The 21,801-nt window shown below is 31.7% G+C and overlaps 2 protein-coding genes across 4 annotated transcripts in view; one reads left to right on the top strand and one right to left on the bottom strand.

Moving 5' to 3' along the window:
- LOC124362626 (tudor domain-containing protein 7) overlaps window positions 1-2,911 on the top strand; it is a 113,045-nt gene extending 110,134 nt beyond the window's left edge. For 2 of the 3 annotated variants that reach the window (XM_046817289.1, XM_046817288.1), the window contains 2 exons: window positions 326-477; window positions 2,511-2,911. In XM_046817289.1, coding sequence (XP_046673245.1) covers window positions 326-477; window positions 2,511-2,737 — 379 coding nt within the window. In that variant the 3' untranslated portion in view covers window positions 2,738-2,911. The remainder of the gene's footprint in view (window positions 1-325; window positions 478-2,510) is intronic. The other variant, XM_046817287.1, reaches the window with a different exon arrangement.
- A 1,786-nt stretch (window positions 2,912-4,697) lies between these two features.
- Window positions 4,698-21,801, bottom strand: part of LOC124362625 (carboxylesterase 4A) — a 57,759-nt gene continuing 40,655 nt past the window's right edge. The window contains exons 6-12 of the mRNA XM_046817286.1: window positions 21,434-21,630; window positions 21,154-21,316; window positions 19,193-19,395; window positions 18,001-18,136; window positions 14,346-14,484; window positions 9,201-9,445; window positions 4,698-7,562 (exon numbers count right to left, since the gene is read on the bottom strand). Coding sequence (XP_046673242.1) covers window positions 7,438-7,562; window positions 9,201-9,445; window positions 14,346-14,484; window positions 18,001-18,136; window positions 19,193-19,395; window positions 21,154-21,316; window positions 21,434-21,630 — 1,208 coding nt within the window. The 3' untranslated portion in view covers window positions 4,698-7,437. The remainder of the gene's footprint in view (window positions 7,563-9,200; window positions 9,446-14,345; window positions 14,485-18,000; window positions 18,137-19,192; window positions 19,396-21,153; window positions 21,317-21,433; window positions 21,631-21,801) is intronic.

The raw sequence follows: 21,801 nt of genomic DNA, 5'->3' as shown, positions 1-21,801 counted from the left end.
TTCCTCATGGATTGCAACAGGAGACAGCTCCTACCTTCAACATTACCCATCCAGAATATCCTGTCACTCTGAAAGCAGCTCAAAGGCCTTTTTAGGACTAAGTGCAATGCTCAGCTTCTTGTCTTAAGGTAACAAAAAAAGAAGGGGAATTGAAGATTACATTACGTAAGGCTGCAATTTACAGAAACCATCAAATACAAGTTTACATCCATAGGAAAATATCACCTAAAAAACAAAATTTCAAAGTTACTCAATTCACTGGATTTAGTCTTTTTACTATTTTTGTGATAACTCAGTTTAATTTTAAAATGTGTCTTGTTGGCAGGGTGGTTGTTACAGAAGCAATAATTGGTACCAAAGTAGCAGTACGTCTCTGTGACTATGGAGACATGACATGTGTGCCTGTGTCCAATCTGCGAGACTTGGAAGAAGAATTCCAGAGACTACCATTTATGGCAATTAAAGGAAAACTGGCAGGTTAGATAATATATGTTGTTTTGTAGCAAACAGACAGTACTCTTGTATGATTTTCACAAAATAATTTTTTGTAAAATAATTGCTTAGGATAATGACATATGAAATGAAGATTGTTATAGACTTTTGGATCATTCTTTCTAGATAATTAAGAGCATTGATTTAATTAGAGTCAGAACTTTTATTTTTACAATAACTATTAGAAACTTCCACAATTACAATCAGAATGAAATAGAATAATTCTTTATAGTCATGTTAGATATTTTTACAATTTTGGTTAACACTAGGCTACTTAAAACACAGGTAACATTGTCGAAGCAAAATAAATATCTATAACAAAATAAAAGTTGTTCTGCAAATATTCATCAATTGAACAGCAAATCTTGTTTGTTTAGAAGTGTTTTAAATTACTTTAAATTTATCTTAGTCTTCAATGAGTGTTTTTCCCTTGGGGAGTTAATTAAACATTTCATTCTACATAAATATGATGAGTTATTTTGTAGAAAGTCAAAATCCTGACAAACATTTCAGTTTTAAAATGCATTTGGCATCATTTGATTATTTCTCTCAGAACTCTTCATATACAAAGGGGTACAATATAAAACCAGAAATATGTTTTTAAGCTGTATTTTATTTTTTTACAAAAAAATCTGCATCTTCATGTTTTTTCATTGTGTTTAGCATCAGTTCACCTTCCTCTCAGTGCTAATAAACTCAACATTAACATTGAATCAACCCTTCCCAACATAGCTACACTATGTGTATGTATTTCTGATCAACCAGTGACTCCATTGTTCAAGACATTTTATTATATTGATCTTCAGTGATGGCTGACAACTCTCTCTTTTTACATTGTCAATGTTCTATCATAACCCTTTTATATGTTGAAACAAGAAAAAAGAACATCCAGAGCTAGGCCAGATGAGTAATCTAAGGACAATTTCATTGGGTTGACTGTTTCTTGATTTCAAGATCAACTTTCAAAACATGATATGCCTCAACTTAACTGATATTGGTCACAACCTGAGAGTTAGACAGCAACCGTTTTAACCCCCCAAATCTCTAGTTTAAATTTGGTGAAACGGATTCCAAATAAGTTGACAATTCTACTTTATCGCTGATAATTGTTCCATGGTGTGGGAATGGACAGTTTATCAACTTAAGTATTCAAATTTTATTCTATTCAAGTAGAATGAGATTTTGTCAACATATAATCATTATAAACACGAAAAAATCACTTTTGCACATCAGTTGTACAGCAAATTTTCAAAGCCCCATGTGTTCTCTTAAACTTGATGGGAAAAAACAAACAGAAGTAATCAGGGCTAGCAAAAAATATTACTACAAGTGAACAGAAATACAGGTATAAAACATGGGCAGCACTGAACTGATAAGGAGCTCCACTTTACACTCCTCGTGATAGAATCACGTTCTATGCATGGATCACTGTTCCGAGTTCTTTTGGGTACCTCTTTTTAATTGATTATTGATTAAAACCATGAATGACATTCCATTTGTTAAGTTTGAAGACTAACATGTAATAGCAAAATATGTTCAGCATTTTAGACAATATTTCAATACACAATTTCCAAGATGTAAAATATGGTGATACCCAAGAAATGTAAGTTATTGTTCGATACAGACAACACCCGTTCACTCACACGTTCTTATTGAACAATTCTTGTGCATAATCATACACTTCATTTAGTACATATGGAAGGATAATTATTGTTTATATTTCAATGATTGTATACTTTTTGAAATCAGGAGTTTTATTGTCAATTGTAAAAGAAAAGTGTTGTACACAAAGTCAATAACTAGCCTATGAAGTATTACAATTAACAAGTTAAAATTACCAGTTAAGGCTAATTTAGTATATATATATATATATATATATATATATATATATATATATATATATATATATATATATATACCTATAATCATTGCTGTATGATTTCCAAACATGGTACCGGTGTTTTTAACTAGAATGATTAGAATAATTTTTCAAATTGGTAATTGAACATGTTTTCCAGGAGTTGTCCCACTCCACACGGACTGGTCCGTTGACGATTGTGTCCGGTTCCAGAACCTTGTAGTGGACAAGCCATTGACCTCAAATGTGACTTATATTGAAGAGAACTTTGAGGATCCAATGGAAACTGTAGTATCACTACACCTTAGAGACATCCAAAATGAAAAAGAAGAAGTGATCAAAGACATTTTAATTAAAGAAAATAGAGCCGTCAGGAATGAAGATTAAGATATTATAAGACTGTCTAACAATTTGTTAAATATGTAGTTATGATGTAATATAATGTATATATTACCGTACCTAATTATTATGCTATGATTTCTTTATATGTTATATATATGTATACATAAATCTTGTTTTATAAGTTGTTGCTTATTTTTTAATAAAGAAAAAATTAGGTAACTTTTTAATTCTTTAACCCTATCACTGCAAGGCTAATTGCTCACAGCCTGTTCCAAAACTACCAAGCCTTCGACCAGAGGCATGTCTTAAAACTGTAAGGCCAATTTTAGACATTTCCAGTGTTTTACGTAAAAATTCGTATAGCCATTATTACATATCATATGAAGCTAAAATTTGCTTTATTTTTCTATGAATCTTATTATTATGAAAATGTTCTATATCGCAACTTTAAAAATAAAAAAATTTACACTTTTGTTTGGAGTTTTTATAGTTTCACTTCAAAAAGAATATTGAAGATACAGCTCCATATTTGTTGTTCAATTATTAGTTGATACAAAGTATATTTTTTAATCAATCATAAATAGATAATAGAAATAACTTTATAAATAACATTTTTGTGGGTCCTTTTATAGTATTGCAAATTATATAATTCAACTTTGGGTATTTATTAATTTAAAATGCATTTGTCAAACGTAAATAAAACATTAAAAAATCAGTTTATTTATATTTTATAGTTCATTTTAGAACTCTGGCGTTTATAATTCATCTAAAAAATACGGAACTTAAATATAAAATAATTGGTTTGAAAAAAATTCTGTCTTGGGAATTGATTTAATTGAATTAAGCAGGAGTTAAGAGGGTAGTACTTTTTGTGAACACTTTCTGTGTATTTCCTTATATAGATACAAATACAGGGTTAAGAAAAAATTTTGGTAAACATAAAACAAAATAACTTACAGATTGTTGAAATAAAAGTAGTACTCGAAGAAAGAAATTATTCTTTAATGGTATTAAACTGTGGAAAATTTATCATCATTCTACAGTATTCAGGCATACCCTGAGTGTAATTTTTGTGTGGACATCCACACAAAAAACATAACACATATATTGAAAGATTTCATATGAATGGAATTATTCTGGAGCTCCTTTGTTAAATAAATTTATTTCTGCTAAATGCAGAAGAACAGCCCTCCTGAAAAGATGAGAAAGCACCTTTTAATGATACTTGTAGCCCATAGTACTGCAATGTGAGTTTATTTCATATCCCCTTTATTTACGTACTGGCCAATCTCTTTCTAAGCCTTATTCTACCCATCCTCATGGGCTGCTGGCATGTCCGAGGATCGTATTAAACAGAATAAGTGAAAAGGTTGATACAGTTGTCGATGGTGCTACGAAAAAGTGCTGTGGTCTCAGACAAGATTGAGCCTGTGCTATCTCTAATTTAGATCCAAAGTCCAACAAACTAGATCGCTCGGCCATCAGCTCTCGTAAACATTGCTGACCATAGCAAGTTAGATAACTGTCTAGGGTCTGCTAGAGATGCTTTTTCAATCCAGCCTGCCAACGATAGAGATGATTGGACATTGCAGTATTCCACTGACTCTTCCTCCTTATTACAAAGTCTACAGATCTCTACGTTACTCAGTCCTTGTTGAAATGTTTTATATGAGGCCTTAAACATTCCCATTAAACAAATTGATTTTTCTTTTAGCTGGGTCGAAAGCTGTTTCATTGTTTTCCCGAAGGGTTAATGAATAGTCTAGTCAGTGTGTGCTCTACTACAAAGATATTGTAACTTACCTCACCCGCTTCACAACATTAGAGTTCCTTTCTGGAACTGTGGGAATGCCAATTTAAGGTATGTTCTTACATAACCAATAAAATTGGGTATTTCAAAAGGTATGACTTACTTTTTTGACATGCCTTTTACTACTGTAAAAGAAATGGGTACTATTGATAAAACCTATTCTCTTTCAACACATAATGGTGAAAAGCAAACAAATTGGAGTATAACTAATTTATTTGTGACACTAATGTACATTACAAATAAGTGGTACCTAAGTTTAACTTATTCTAATCTGGAATCAGGCTTGTTTACAAAGATATTTACAAACTAGCGTTTACTAGAAATTAAGATTTCATTTCACAAGGAACAGCACAATATTAGTCGTTCCCAAACAAAATAATGTTTTTGGCTAGATCATAACAGGATTGCAACCTATAGTTATATGCAACTACCTGAATTACAGTAACGTTTACATTATTCATTATAGGCTGAGCAGCACTTGAAAGTACTCTTCTTCAATATTAAAACTGTATAGTTTAAATTAAATTGATGATAAAAATAAATAATATCAATTAAAAGTTTCAAGGAAAAGGTACAATATTGATATTGTTATAAATGTAACACCCTAAATTATAGTGTAAATAGATTTATAAATTTGGTATAAAAAGGGATTATTTAGTTTGGTAAACATGAACCAAACAACTTCAGGATCACTAAAATTTTGAAATATACATTTTTCTTTGTCTTTCTTTAAGATATAATTTGACTCCCTTTTGAATTAAATTACTTTGAAAGTGTACATGGTCTTGTTTTAAAAATATTATTAAGAACACAGCTAAGGAAGTATTTTAACAGATACTAATCAACATAATAGTTTTAAGTTCTGAGGCTTCAGTGGCTGATACCGTGATATTTTTAATCATCTAGTTTTTTTGTTTAGACTATGTCTAACATTGCTAACATAGTTAAAATATTAACGTTTTGCACTGGGCAAAACGTTAATACAAAATAAAATAAATACAAGTGGACTGAAAGATCCATTATGTATCTCATTGTTGTTTTTAAATTAATAGGTCTGTTGTATTAAATTAAAATTATGCAATAAAAAACCACTCAACAATCACTGTGAAACATCCACTATCTATTGTACTATCATAATTATAGAATCGGAGTCCTCAAAACTAACTTTTAACTGTAAAAATTTAAAAAAATTCTTACCAATGTCAGTTTTAGACATATTAAAAACATTTTTTCTTAGATGCTCAATTTTTAATCTAGTTTTAGATTATAACTATAACAGTATGAAATAACATTGTTGAGTAAATCCTATTGCAAGTCACATTTATGTTTACATGAACAAAAGATAATTTTATGCAAAAATTTGTTACTGAGTTAATTTGTAATAAAATAAATATATCACTTTAATTTGAATCATTTTTTAGATTGAATTGTTAGCAAAAGTACAGTCAAATGGATAACAAAGCAATACATTCTTATGGGTAAAAGAATATCTTTTACTTGTTTTGGTGGAAGATTACCACTGCCTTATAATATCAGAATCCACATCAGAACCTTAAAAAAATCATGACATTTAATTTATTTCTCATAAAAATGTATCAAAATTTATACAAGATAATAGACACAAACTAAAATAATCCCAATCCATTATGTGGTCTCTGAATAATAATTAGTAATCATCCCCAAATAAGCTCATATCTTGCAGCTAAATTTATTTTACAAAATGAAGAGTTAATATTACTCTTATATATGTTTACAAATTATAATAAAAATGAACACTTACAGTTATAAATTAATTAATAAATAACATAATGTATTATTTTATTTATATTGATACTTTAAAATACACACAGAGAAAAATTTAAAATAATACAAAAGAATTTTCAAATTTTAGACAAGTAAATTGTAAAACATTGTTTACAAAAAGATATATTGGAAAGTTAAAATTATACGTGAACATGTCACTAAATCATACAAACTTTCTTATACACACCTACAAATTATAATTTAAGTGTTAACCCAAGAACTGATAACTAGATCACCTCTATTGGTAGATAATCTACATACTTGAAATAGCAGCCTATTTAATTACAATTAAATTTAACAATAAATAAACAAATTTTGTTGCAGAATTTGATAAATTTATTGATCTAGAAAGCTTTAAATTTTCTATTTGTAAAATATTTATTTTCTCTTTATTGTAATAAAAGTATCTATAAACGGTAATATAATTTATTTATAATAAGAAAGCAAGTGAGACAAACAAAAGAAGAATGACAAGACCAAGAACGTTGCCAGAAAAAAATTTGGGGGGTCTACACAACTGATATTTTCCTGTAGTGGATAGACAGTAAGGCCCCATTTTGTTCCTTAAAAATTTCTTGACCTGTTTCTTTGTTGAGAACGATCTTTCAGCAGTACATGTCAGTAACACTGAATTATTTAAATAATAATTGTTTACTAAAAAAGTAATTGAAAATTTTGGGGGGTCCGGACACCTTGGATCCTCTTCCTGGCTACGTCCTTGGACAAGACTTATAAATCCGTATTGTCTTATCCCCCAACCATTGAAATTGATATTATTTTATTCAATATCCAATGGGAACATTTTGTTTGTGAAAAGTTCTGTTTGTTACTATTCAAAATTGTATTTCATTGCGATGTGTGAGATTGATAAAATGTCATTCTTCACCAGTTCTTGGGTTAAAATAATGTTATTTTAATAGCCCGTTGGCATAATATTACATGTCATGTAAACAATGATTACGTTATTTATAACAAAGTAAGTTTTTAATACATTGATGAGAATCTAAGATAGAGGCTAGAGTCAAAGCTTGTTCGTGGTGAGATTGTATCGCCAAGAGTGGGCAGGGGGAGGGGTGATGGAAACTGGGCCAACAGGACTCACGTTCGCTTCGCTCGGCCCGTCAGCTGACTGTCAGAACAAATCTCTTTCACGTTCCTTGGCTCTCCTCTTGAGTAGAATCACACACACAATGAGCAATATCAGAAGAATTACCACAAATCCTATCAGTGTGTACATGGCACTTCTATAGGGTTGATCTGCAACAGGAAAAATTATATAGGATTTGAATAACGATTCGTGTATTCTTCTTCAACAAACTGCGAATCATATATAAAAGACTATGATGTTATAAATACTAAAACATAGTAAAAAAGCTAAAGTATGATAGAATTTTAGTTAGCTAACTTATATCACTGAATAAAATTATTTCAATCAGACCGTTGGTTACATTACCATTTAGACATGGTAGCTATATTGCCATTATTATTATTAAAAGAGTGGGATTAATAATAAACATTTGTATTGAAAGTGCTTACACAGTGTGATATTTGTTTTCTCTATGACAGAGATATTAGTATAATCAGTTAGCATAATTGTATTGTTATCTGATGGGATTTAATCTTTGGAAGCTTTATAAAAATGCTAGAATTTCTTTTAAAGCTCACATTCTTTAAATAAAATGTAAAATTTTTCAGGTAAAATTTCCACAAATATTTTGAAAAAGGGAACAGTATTTGGGTACGCACTAAATACATTTGCTCAAGCAAAATTTGTCAATTAGTTTGATTACTGATATTGCTTACAAACACACACATACTTATAAGGACAGATTGATATTATGTATGAAACTCATATTTTGCTCAGGGAGAAATGTATCCAAAATGCATATTTCTAATTAAGTCCAGAATTTTTGAAACATAAAAATAATTTTATTAATGATATGTACCTGTAAAAACTATGAATTATGGTCTATTTATTGAGGAATAACAATATATTTTCTCTAATTGGTTTTGATGATTTAAAAAATTATTCTACATTATCAGACAAGTTCAAAAAATTCAAGGTTTATATACATTTCTATTAACACAAAGTATTTGAACGAAGTCAGAAAGAAATTTTTCACACCAAAATATTGACAGCAAAATTAGAAAATGTCACAAAAATTCAGTTACCATTTTTGACCACACAAAGAGAAAAACAGTTAACTTATATGATAAAATAAAAACCAACTAAAATTGTTACAATATTCGTTCATTGATCATATGATGCTCATTTACAATAAAAATATTAACAAATTACAAATTTACAAATACGCTCAGCATTGTCATAGAAAAGATAGCTTTTGGCAATATAGAATCTTTTATATCTGTACATAGAATGAGCGCTAGTTAGAGGCTTAAACACACATTTGTATTGAAATTTTGTATAAATAAATTTGAGAACCATTACATTTTTGCTGTTAAAATTTTTGTTATATTACCACTTTTTCTACATATCATTGAGTTGTTGTATTAGGTAATACAAGATCATAGAATACGATAATATCAGAGTTACCTTTACTTTGGAAATACAACAGATGGAGAAAACAACCAAAATGAGGAACTCTGTAGAAATAATTTATCTTAGTATGGACAATCTGTATACATCAGTTTTGGTATGGAGGTTTGGCCTAAGTATTTATATAGAGTCTCTATTTCCTAATAAATAATGGAGATAGAAAGAAATAACTGAATTAAAATATATTTACTATAGTACATAATGTCACTGTTTACAAACAGTCAACTAGTGGCCTAACGGCATAGTTTTTTATTGAATGTTAAAAATAAGCTCAATAGGTATTTGTTATCTTTTCTGAAACTTAAAATGTATAGTATTATACACATACTAAAACAAACCTGTTGTAAGCTGCATTCCTTTAACCCCATTTTTGACTGTTGGAGTCTTTGATACTGATATATTCCTTATCTGAGGCAGAAGTTCATTCCACATACTGATCCTGTACCTGCCCATCACATCCAAGTCAGGCTTGAGCCGGTCAGGTTGTAGGGTAGTCTGGGTCCTTAGGATAATATAGTTGTCCTCCTCCATAGAATACTTGCGCCACGAGAAACCATAACCATATGGATTGGATCCTAAACTCCTAACAAATAGAAAGATTTTTTACCATAATGTTTTTCAAATATCTAAAAATTACCCAAAAAATCATATGACATTCTAAAATAGTGTGGGTTTTTATAATTATATCTCTCTATACAGAAACAGTTTTGGAATTCATTTGGAAGAATTCTGAAAAAAATATTTAAAGTTATCTATACAGAATCTTCAGACATTGCTGTATCACTGTAATTCAATTTTAGTTTTTATTTTATTACTCTAACAAAAACGTGACCGATATAATGAAGTGAGAAGGAGCTTGCCCATTTTAATTTTATTTCCACACTCGATTGCATACATTTTCTTTTATTAAGCAATATAACATAGAATTAAAAAGTTATGTGATTGTTACTTCTTATTACTTAGGAAGTTCTGAAACTTGACAAGTGAAGTGAGAAGGAGCTTGCCCATTTTAATTTTATTTCCACACTCGATTACATACATTTTCTTTTATTAAGCAATATGAGATAGAATTAAAAAGTTCTGCGATTGTTACTTCTTATTACTTAAGAAGTTCTCAAACTTCATGTGATTGATTGGCAGCATTGCTAGCAAAAGTGCCAAGCTGTTTGCTGTACCTTTCCATTACTGTTGTTACAATCGGTTAGTAGTTTCTAACAAAAGTTTATTTGTTGGATTTTGAAATATTGTCTGTAAGCACGCAAAAGTCAGATAAAATTATGAGAAAACACTATATGAGATGCTGAGTTGAGATTCCATAAAAAATTGTATGTGTGAGTTCATAAAATATGTTTTGAAGGTCATAAACACCAAACATAAGTTTGGGAGCAGATGATAGAGTTGATTTTGCATTCAAGGGTGACAACTTCTGGGAGAAAAATGGAACGTGCAAAATGTCGGTCTAAACACACACTGTTTGAAAGGTATCATTTAAAAATCTGATGAATAATCACAAACATTTAGAGACACCTTGTAGTTTTTTGCAGCTGTAAAGGAAACCAAAAGGTTACTTTTGTGTGAATCGCTGCTTGAATATAGATTACAATTTTATTGTTTTGTAAATAACATTGGTAATAAATAAGTATTCATAAGTTCATTTAATATATGAATCTATATATTAAAAGAATTGATATAAATCTAATAACAGTCAGTAGGTACGTCAGTTCTATCCAGTCAATTGCCTTCATTTTGGTTTTAAATTATATGTTTACAGATTAGGCATTAAGTATACCAAAGTCACTAAGCTTTGGTTTTTTTCATGTTCTACTAAAAAATGTTTTCCTCATATACATTTCTTATGGGGATCTGAAACGTACCGTTACCATTTCTTTTTCAATTTCTCTGGTGTGAATAAACCTAAGTTACAAACTTCGTTTTTATTTAAAAACACTCAGTAAAATGTGCGCTTTATTTTGACCTACTGACCTTTCAAATCGGTTGATACTGAAGAGACTAAGGCACGGACATTCTACCTAAATCTTGGTTTTATAAAAGAACTTTTTTATATCATAAAGCCATTGTCAGCTGTACATTAGTCATCTCAAGAGAGGGTTTTTAAAATTCAGTATTGGCTGTAGTTCGTTTACATTCCGATTATTTTAACCTGTTCATGTAAGTTTAATGTAGCTGTTGGTCTCGCCACTTTTCAAATTTCTTTAGTTGCTTTATAAGTTTTGTGAGTATTTTGTACTTTGAATTATGGGTCTAGGAAGGAAAACAAAAGATGCTCGCAGGGAGAGTGCAAAACAGAAATTGCAGAGTGAAGGAACTAATTTAATGTCATGTGGTTCTTTAACCACAAGAAAGAGACAAGTCACTGATGATGCTGATTTTTTTGACATCTGATCCTTCTTCCTTTAAAAGAAGATGGCTGATACCTCCATTAGTTAATCCTAATTTAATGTGGTTCTTCAACCATCAACAATTTTGAAGTGATTCCCATTGTAGGTGATGGTAACTGTTTATTCTGGGCAATCTCTTCATGTTTATTTGAAACTGAAGATAGGCACCATGAGGTCTGTTTGACTGCTATTGACCACATTGCTAAGAAGTGGTGTGTATTTACAAATTGTATCGATGGGGATGAAACATATGAGCAAAGTATTAAACATGCTACTGATAATAAATGTGTAATGAGCACCAATGGGTAGTGTGCAGGACATGCTAAACTCCAGAGTGTGAATGAGGAAAATGGTGACATAATTGCTAATTATGGTTCTGATGGACTGTTCATGACTTGCTATTCTCTGGAAACCGGGATACTGGACATTGTAGTGCCCTGGAGGATAGTTCTCGAACACTTATGAGGGAAACACGTGATATAAGTTCTGTAGTTGTTGATCCTGACATTAAGAGAACTTAAGGCAAGTCCACTCTGACTGGCTTCCGTGAGGCAAAGGCCGAGGCCCAAAAAGAGGGAGAAAGCAGAGTATTTGTGAGTAGTAAGAAGTTTAAATTTACTTCAAGGTGTGCAGTTTCTGATGCTACTCCAGATGTCAGTCCTTACTCTGTAGGTGGTCTTGAGGGAGTTTGTCAGTATTGTTCAGCATTGTATTTCAAAATCTGAGAAGAATACAGCTGGAAAATTCACTCTCTGTTGCTATTATGGAAAATACAAACTTCAACCTTCTACTACACTTGAAGAAATGAAAGAGTTGTTAACTGGTAATAATGCAAGATCTAAAAATTTCAGAGACAATATTCACTAATATAATAAAGCAATGTTATTTGATCCTCATTTCTTTAGAATCCATGACTAGTTTATCACTGAATTTCTCCACTAATTCCTGATGATTCTGAAGTACTTCATATGGTCAGTAATATATTCTTGATTTTGCCAAAGCTAATAAAATGAGAATGTCACATAATGCTGAAAAAGATTTGGCCAAACAGACACCAACTTGAGTGATATGCTTAGTAAATTCAATCCTTATTTCCGTTCATACAAAACCATGCATCAGAAACTTGAAGAGGAAAAAGCCCTTGCACTTTAAAAAAAATCATTCACCATTAAATTTTGTTATGCGATTCTACCATGAACCATCTTTAGATCATTGGCGTTATAATAATCCTACTACTTCTGAAATTGCTGCAGTGTTTGAAACAGTTGATGGAGCACCTTCTTTTTATATAACTGTTTAAGAAAGAGCAGGTGCTTTACAAAAGATAGATTATGATAGTATTCATTGTGATTCTATCTGCATGCTTTGATTTGGTCATGTGGTGAAACTGGTTGGCACATAGATATGAAAATTCAAGGTGTGCATCAAACTACAAATACAAAAAACTGTTACTATGTGAGAATATGTATAAAATTGCATTCCGAGAAAATGGTCCTGCAGATGACTTCAGTGCAGAAATAAATGCTAGAAAACTTACTCAGCAACTTTTTGTGGACTATACTGCCGTATTGAAGGAGATAGACTGAAGTATATCCAAAGAGAACTAAATTGCGTGCAGAAACGTACATAGGCTTAACAGCTGCTTTACTTGTGAGGGCTGAGCATGAAAAGTTGAGAGTAGGTCGGATTGTAGTTTTGCCTTCATCTTTTATTGGGAGTCCAAGAAATATGATGCAGAATTAGCAAGATACTATGGTATTAGTGATAAAATTTGGCAAGCCAGACATCTTCATAACTTTTACTTCCAATCCTACATGAATGTTTGAGAACTGTTTGGATTTGGAAATTATGATTGGTAGAGAGGTTGGTCAATGCTTTGGACTTATCACCAGCTGACACTAATGTTCCATTTTCATTTAAGCGAAGACAATTTCCTATCAAAGTTGCATGAGAATTAACAAGGGGCAGGAATTAACAATCAACTAAGTCGGAGTATACTTATTTGAACCAGTGTACAAATTTAATATGGTCAATTGTATGTGGCCCTATCGCATGGAAAATCGTTCAAAAATGTGAAGGTAGAAACTAAACCTCAAGGTCGGCTCACATCCAATGTGGTATAGAAGGAGCTATTGAAAATTAGACAGTCTTTTTCTGTCAGTGAGGTTGTAACAACATGCCGACTAATTAAAAAATTTTCATGATATGTGATTTTTAATGCAAAATTCAAAATATGACAACTGATTTCTTGACTTATGTACAAGTATGTTACTTCTTACTATACTATACTATTTTCTCCTTAGGCAAGGTAAACAATTACTAAAGCGCGCCTCCCCACATTAATTACAATATCGAGTAACGCTGCTGGGCAACATGGATCCACTAGTATACTATTATTATACATTAAATTAAAAGTATTAAAATAGCCATAACTTTAAAAAAATACCGAGTTTTCTTACATACATATTTATATACCTAATATTAACAGGTAGTGACAATTATATTAATGGAACAAAATTGACCTTATACCTTACATTTAGAAATAGGGGTTTCACATAGTTTCCTCTACTTTTGTGAATGGATGTTAAGATAAAATTTGTATCTTGAAATGTTCGCGACTTTTGCACTTTGTTTTATGAATATTTAGACGTTTTGATTCATTTGGATGTAATTTGTGAAGAAAGACAAGTGCAATTGTTGTAAAATATGAGTTATTTCCTGAGCAGCTGCTTTAGTTGGTTCGTATGAGTACAATGAATAGTTTTATAAGAATAAGGTTTGAGTTCTATGGCTGTAATAAATGTAATAGTCTCCATGAAATCGAAATGCAATTAAACAAACTTTTTACAGTTATTTATACAACATTTTTATTTCAACGGATCCAACAGATTTTCCTTAGTATTTTTAGCATTTCTTTAAACCATTTGTCACATACTTGTTAATTTATTTGAAAATGTTGTAATTCTAGTTATCAAATTTTGACTTAATCAGTTGAGAAAACTTTTGTTGCACATTAGTACTTATCTCTGAAAACCACCCAGAAAAAAACTAAAATGTTATTTCATGCAAAACACTTGTATTTACCCCTGTCGGATGAACTCAGCCCAAATCCTTTTAATGGCTATGCTAAGTCTCTCTTCAGCTGAGGAGAACCTGCGACCGATAGAACTCTGGATTAGAGTTGGGCCAAACAAAAATACCAACTCTGTTCCGTGACCAGCTCCTGGAGTAACAATAAATGAAAATGTTAAAATGTTTGTTATTTGACCAATTTTTTTAATATGGCATGACATATATTACACAGATTTTTTACATATAAATAAAACACATTAACTTATTCACTGCTGATTTTTGTGCTGTGGCTATATAAGGAGACTGATGTTGTAAAAAAACCTTTATAATTTTATACATAATTACTTATTATTATCATCTTCAATATCACTGTCTCTATCCCTATAATGCTCCATGTGCATTTTTCATTGCTGGAAGTCATCTTCTGTCAGCTCCTTCAGGACATGTGCCGCCTTCTCTTTTACAGCATCCACAGACTCAAATCTTGTCCCTTTTAATGCAGATTTCACCTTAGGGAACTGGTATAAGTCATTTGGTTAAAGATCTGGTGAATAAGGTGGATGTTCTGGGATGCTGGACTTGGCTAGGAACCTCTTGACGGATAACACGGAATGAGCTGGCACATTGTCTTGTTAAAGAGCCCATGATTTGTCCTTCCACATTTTGCGGCGTTTTTCTTTACTCTTTGATGTCGTTTAGAAAGTGTCTCAAGGTAGTAATATTGATTAATTGTTTGACCTTCAGGAACCCATTGAAGGTCTAATCCCAGAGGTATAAAAAAACAATCATTATTATTTAAAATTTTGACTTGTCATTTGAGCTATTTTGGCTCTCTGTGAAGTTGCCTGACAAATCTTTTTTGTCTGGAAACTTCCCATCTGCTCTAAAAATGGCCAAAGTCTACCCATTGTTCAAACAGGGATCCCCAACCCAAGCCTCAAATTTATCGACCGATTTCTCTAGTTCCAACATTCCCTAAAATAATTGAAAAACTGACACTAACCAGACTCATAGACCATGTAACGACAAATGAACTCCTTACAACCCAGCAACATGGATTTCTGAAAGGCAAGTCAACAACCACCGCCCTAATATGTCTGGTAGAATTCCTTATTGATCAACTTGAAGATGGCAACACCACCACTGCTATTCTACTAGATTATAGCAAGGCTTTCGATTGCCTCAGCCACGAACACCTCATGGCTAAGCTTAGTGCGATAGGTGTAATAGGGACTGCCTATAACTGGTTTCACAGTTACCTGACAGGGAGGTGCCAAATGGTTGAACTTATGTATAATAGCAAGGGGATTATGCAACAAATCAAATCTGAACCAAAAAGCATCACACGGGGAGTTCCTCAAGGGTCTGTACTGGGTCCAGTACTTTTCATTTTATTTACCAATGACTTTCCAAGATATCTAAAAGACTATTGCAGATCACTAATGTATGCAGATGACACTGTATTGCTATTGGGCAACAATAATCCAAAACATCTTGAAGTGACCTCTTATATTGCTCTTAACATGGCAATTCAGTATTGCCATAGGAACGACCTCGTTGTAAATGAGACAAAAACTAAGCAACTTATTTTAGGCAAGCATAGAGAGGCTGTAGGCAAGTTACCTGACCTTGAAGAAGTTACTGTTGCCAAATACTTGGGAGTAACAATTGATGAAAGCCTCTCCTGGACCCCCCACATCGATCTCCTGTGCAACAAGCTAAGTGTAAGCCTGTTTGTAATTCGCAGGATTAAGAACATCTGTGATGTGGATACAGCCAAGATCGCCTATTACAGCCAGAGCATGGATTGGCACTTTTTTCCGGATCATAAGTAAAAAAACTACATGTTATTATGGTTTCCAAAATATTTGGGTCATTTTTAATTGTGTACAAAGTGTCAGTACAATAATTTTTGTGAATTTCTTGTTGTTCAAACGTTAGAATTTTAGGCACCATTTTAGCACACACTTATCACATGTTCAAATTGTCATGTAAAATTTTCTGTACACATTCATTATCAATACATAAAGTTTCACCAATTGTGTGAATACTTAATCTATGGTCAGACCAAATCAAATTACAGACTTTTTCGATATTTTCATCTATTTTTAATGTCTTCAACGTCTTCTCTGCCATCTTTAAAACACTTGAACCAGTAAAGAAGACGTGCGCATGATTAAAATTCACTGCCTTACACTTCTTTTAGTAAATTATAAGTTTCAATAGCAGTTTAAAGTGAATTTCACAATAACTCATTGCTCTATTATTACAGTAACCATTTTATCCGGCAAAACAAAGACAACAATAACGTGATCCTAGGCTCTTACTAAACGGTGTTGTTTACAGAATCGAGACTAGCTGCATACTAAAGAGAAAGGTTCACACTAAACAGCTGTTGATTAATGACGGTTGACACATGCCTCCTTGATCCACAGCAGCATCATTCTCGTTATTTAAAAGCCACACTTTGTATACTGAGTGACACAGACTACTATTAATGTGATTTTGCATTGTAAAGCATCGTCCGCACTTAACGTGTTAATGAGTGAGATAGTGAAATAAAAATATTTTTCTTATGAATACATTACTTGTTCATACACAATAGACAATACAGATTTCTTAGTATTTAATTATACTGACCACTACTATTTAGTTTTCATCTATTCAATGAAGAAGGTAATTTAGTCATTTAAAAAGTAATTCCACAAAAATAAAAACGGGCTGTAGCCACTCAATAAGTCCAGATGATGATTTCTTAAATTAGCGTTTTGGTTTTAACACTTATTTAGGCTTGATTTTGTTTTTTCATTAACACTAGAAGTATGGCCAGAATTTCTTTGTGGGAGGGACTTACACTGAAGATTGAAGATACTGAATACACAGGGGAAGAATGATTGTGAGACTCTTAGAAATGTTTTGTAAAATTTACCTTAAAACTGTTTAACACATTGACTGTGGTGGACTCAATTAAGTACTAATCCCTATAGTACTCAAGTCTGAATGTTTCAGATACAACAAACCTTTATTTTCAATGAAAATCACATGTTTGTAGAAAAATGTTCATGACACAATTACTCTTGCATTTATTAAGGATATTTATTCATTGCTGATCATAAAACTTCACCTCAACAATCACTTTCAGATAAATTTGATTTGGATTTAGTGTTAATATCTTTATGCAATAGTCATATGCATGTATATTTAAATGGCCATGTGATTGTTAAATATACCTGTAGAAATAAATATAATAAATACATTTCTCAATTCAATCCGTGGTTGCAGGAATATCGTTATCTCTCTCTATTCCTTGAGCAATACACATGAAAATGAGATGTGTTAAATTTTGTCAAAATAAGGCCATTTTTAACTTAATAATTACATTTTTAGTTTAAGTAAAACCTTTGACTATATTTGTTACACAAGAGATGTCATTCAAACAGCCAAGGTGTGCTGAGGTCTGGTGGATTATTTCAGTTACTTCTAAGGTCCAACGCTAGAGCTACACTACGTAACTTTGATTGTTCTTGTTCCAATATTTACTAACTGAGCTGCTTGAGTCTCTTACTCCATAAATGGAAATCCGAACACTCACTTTTTCTGCGCCTCAATTTACATTACTGAATGAGTTATCCCTTGTGTAACTAATAAAATCCTAAGATAAAACTACCTGAGATATTAAAATCTTTTCCAAACAGGTCCACACCACTCTGCTCAAATTGATAAGCATAAACACTGATGTCGGATTTTGCCAGCAGCTGGAGCTGTTTGAGATGAGGTGCCTTAAACTGTGCATCTGTGTAGAACTGAAAATTAAAATCAGGTCAAAATTTTACCAATTTGTTTATTGAATATTTATAAAGTACAAATGACCTAGAACTATTAATGTAGAACAGAGGTTTTGGAATAAAAGGTAGAAATAATTTCACACAAACTATGCATTCTTATTCTTTATTAAATTACTTTGAATACCAAAATTTATCTGTATTAAATAGATACTTAAGATGATGTGCTGTTTGTGTTTCAAGATGTATTTGTTGTAGGCTAGAAATCAATAGTTTATTATGATATACTTTACCTTTGCAGAAGCAAGTTAAAGAACTTTATCATTGTCACTTCCAAATGAGCCTAATGGTGTCAATAAAAAAAATTGGTTACTCATTAATTACACTGTGTTTATAGATTTCTAGCATAGAAAGCCCACAACTAAGCGGTTTTGAATATTTCTGTTGTTTCTAGAATAACTCAATTCTAGGAAATGTATTAAAAAAAGTAGAATCAAGGAAGAGACGGAACTATCTACAATTCCACAAAACACCATCAGGGATCACAGTTAAAGACTTACAAATATTTACAAATTAGTAAAAAAGGAATACATATGCAATGTCCTTGTTGTCTGTCATTATGACATTGATATCATTTGACATACAGAACAAAATAAGAAATATATTGTATTATAGGATGACTACATATTTAATTTCATCTACTAAGACATTTTCAAGAATAAAAGGAAGATTATATGCAAATTGTTTGAAATAACACTAAAACTTAAAAAAAAACTCTGGGGGTTGTGTTAAATAAAAATTTTTATAAATGATTATGGTAAGTTTTTGTAAGTATTTACAAATCTATAAGAAACATACACAAATAACCAATATATAAAGGATTGGCAGTTGTAAGTTTCTTGAACTTGCTAACACTTTCTGAAGTAAATATATGTATAATAAACAAAACATGATCCCAAAAAGCAAAATTGGAATGTATTGCAATAATAGTTTTTTAAAAGTGAATAAAGTACTGCAAATGCCCTTTTTCCGACCCATATGAGGGGAGATATCAATTTAACCAGATTTTGCTCTTACATCAGTTAATTGAGAGATGAGACCCTGTGTATCTCCTGGCTTCACACTATCGATGTACTGCCATTTTAGTATCGCAGCTATTTCTGCCTTGCTGTTGTGGTTGTGGAACCCGTAGCGAGACATAACCATCGGTAGGATAGAGCTGGTAAATAGCTTCAATAGCTGGGAGTATCCTTGGGCTAGCAAATCACCACCCCAGTGTGCTGCAAATATTGAACAATACTGTCTTTACTATTACAAATTATAATTATCAAACGCTACTTGCTGCCAACTTAATATAATAATTTTCATACTTCACAAAAAAAAAAAAAACAATATCATCACAAATAAGTTATTGCATTTTGTTGAACACTATCCCAGAATCTCCGTAAGACATGTAATATAATCTCAAAACAAATAATTGCAATTATATCATGTTTACTGTTTTCCTAAGGCTGTGTTGTAATATTAACTAGCCCATTTTAATGTTTAAAAAAATTGTACATAATACTTAGTGTGTTTATATCTCCTAATCTGACCAACAATTTAAATTTTACAACACCATAGACATTAATTGAGAATTTTGCTTTTGTACGAAATATCAGTTAGCATCACTGCTCACTTGTTTGACTATTTCTCTGTAAACACAACTCTAAAACAAATTAAACCTAGAGTATTAATCAGTGTTGTGTATAAATTGTGGTATGAATAATATTGTTATTCTGTTTGCTTAATAAAGTTACTAAGTGAGTCACTTACAGTAATGAGGGAGAGAGAACCTAGTAATTTAATAAACCTGACAGTAAAGGCATGAGTAATTGGAGTGAAACAGAATTTTACACTTTGTAGTTGTCACAGAGTAGACACACAGTAATCTGGTGGCCTATACCAATTTTAGATCCAGAGTTCTTAGTTAGGCCATTGAATACAAAATACTAACATGCAGTCAGTACCCTACATCAATTTCTATTTCAAAATTATCCTCTCCAAGTTCCAAGATCCAAGCTTCAAAACTATCTTTTATTCTTCACAATATAAAAGCAACAAATAGCAAACAAACACTATTACAACAAAATAAACACAACTCACCAAAAAAATTGAACTAAACCAGCAATTGTTTGGATTAAGTGTGTATGGGGTTTGGGTATGTTTTGTGTTGTATGTTGGGTGATTTTTGATAGATAATAGTACAATAATAATGTAATGACCAAGAAACAAATAAATATATGCACAACTTCTGTATATTTTGAATTCGGGACAATTTCAACTAAATATTCAAATAAAGACCTTGATTCTGTCAATGTCTAAAATTTGTTTAAAGGTATTTTCTTTTTTGAATTTTTCAGTTTCAGAAAAAATCATCGTATGATATGAAGAGATCATAAAATAATAAGAATCCCTAATCTTCTGTTTCAAGTACTATGAATTATAAAACAAGGAAATGTAAAAAATAAAATGTTCATGTGTGTTTAAATTTAAGTACTATTTCTCATAGTATGAGAATCTGAACTGTATGAGTATGGATTGTGTTTAATACAAGGTAGGATTATGCTACACATTACTAGGTTATATGAAAAATGTCAAGTCTTACTCATTTCATTAGGGTACATGTCTTACTATGTCACATTAAAATAAAATGACATATGACTGTACGTAGAATGTTTACAAATTTACTTGTTCCATGATTTTCACATTGCCATCATGGTCACCCATAAGACCAATGTAAAATTTTTCACTAATGCTCAGCGAAATGCTATGGAATGACATTCACCATCACCAAACTCGAGGCTGCTTATATGGAAATGAAGCTTCATGCTAAATTTCAAGGCTTTAGGCCAAATTGTTCTTGAGATATCATGTGACCAAAAATATAAATAGAAAGAAATGACATTTTTCCAGTTCCTTGATTGATTATGCTTAGACAATGCTCAACCAATAAATATCTGTTCCAGATTAATTAGGAAAATAGGTTAAAGTCTTACATATAGCAATAACCCCTTCATGACTGGTAGTTCCTGTGAGCACCGGGATCTTGAGAAAGGATCCGTCACGTAGAGCTTCCAGCGGAGATTTCGGCAGGTACTGCTCAATATCTGGCAGGAAGTCATCAGTTACAGGTAATATCATATCTGTCCAGTTTCCGTCCTAAATTATGAAAATACCATGTTATTAAATTACATTTAAAAAAGAATAGTTATTAAAAACAAGGAGAAGTAGTAGTGTATAAGGAGTAGTCTTGAATTTCCTATGGACCATATGTACCATGTATTGAGTTTCAAATGCCCTAAGGATTTCTGTAGTAGACTTGTTGCGCAGACAGGTCAGAATCTGACGTGTTTGATTGACCACCATACAACCCAGACTGCGCGAGATAGCACGGGATGTGTTTGCTGGGTGTTGGGAGTGGCTCCAAGGTGACAATATGCTTCCAGACATCACTATAGCACGGTGGAAGAGATCTGCAACACCATGACACTTTATTGTAGTTATGCTTTGTTACTCATTGGAGGAAAAACACTCCTCCACAAGCTTGATTAACTTCATACAAATGTAAAAGCAATTCATTTCTATGCTAGAATATATTTAAATGCTTCAATCAGTTACTTTATCCCTAGAAGTAACCCCCCTCC

This window comes from Homalodisca vitripennis, chromosome 5 (genome assembly GCF_021130785.1).
Source record: "Homalodisca vitripennis isolate AUS2020 chromosome 5, UT_GWSS_2.1, whole genome shotgun sequence".
NCBI lineage: Eukaryota > Metazoa > Arthropoda > Insecta > Hemiptera > Cicadellidae > Homalodisca > Homalodisca vitripennis.
The sequence above is the reverse complement of the archived record's forward strand: the minus strand, read 5'-3'. Positions and strand labels throughout refer to the sequence as shown.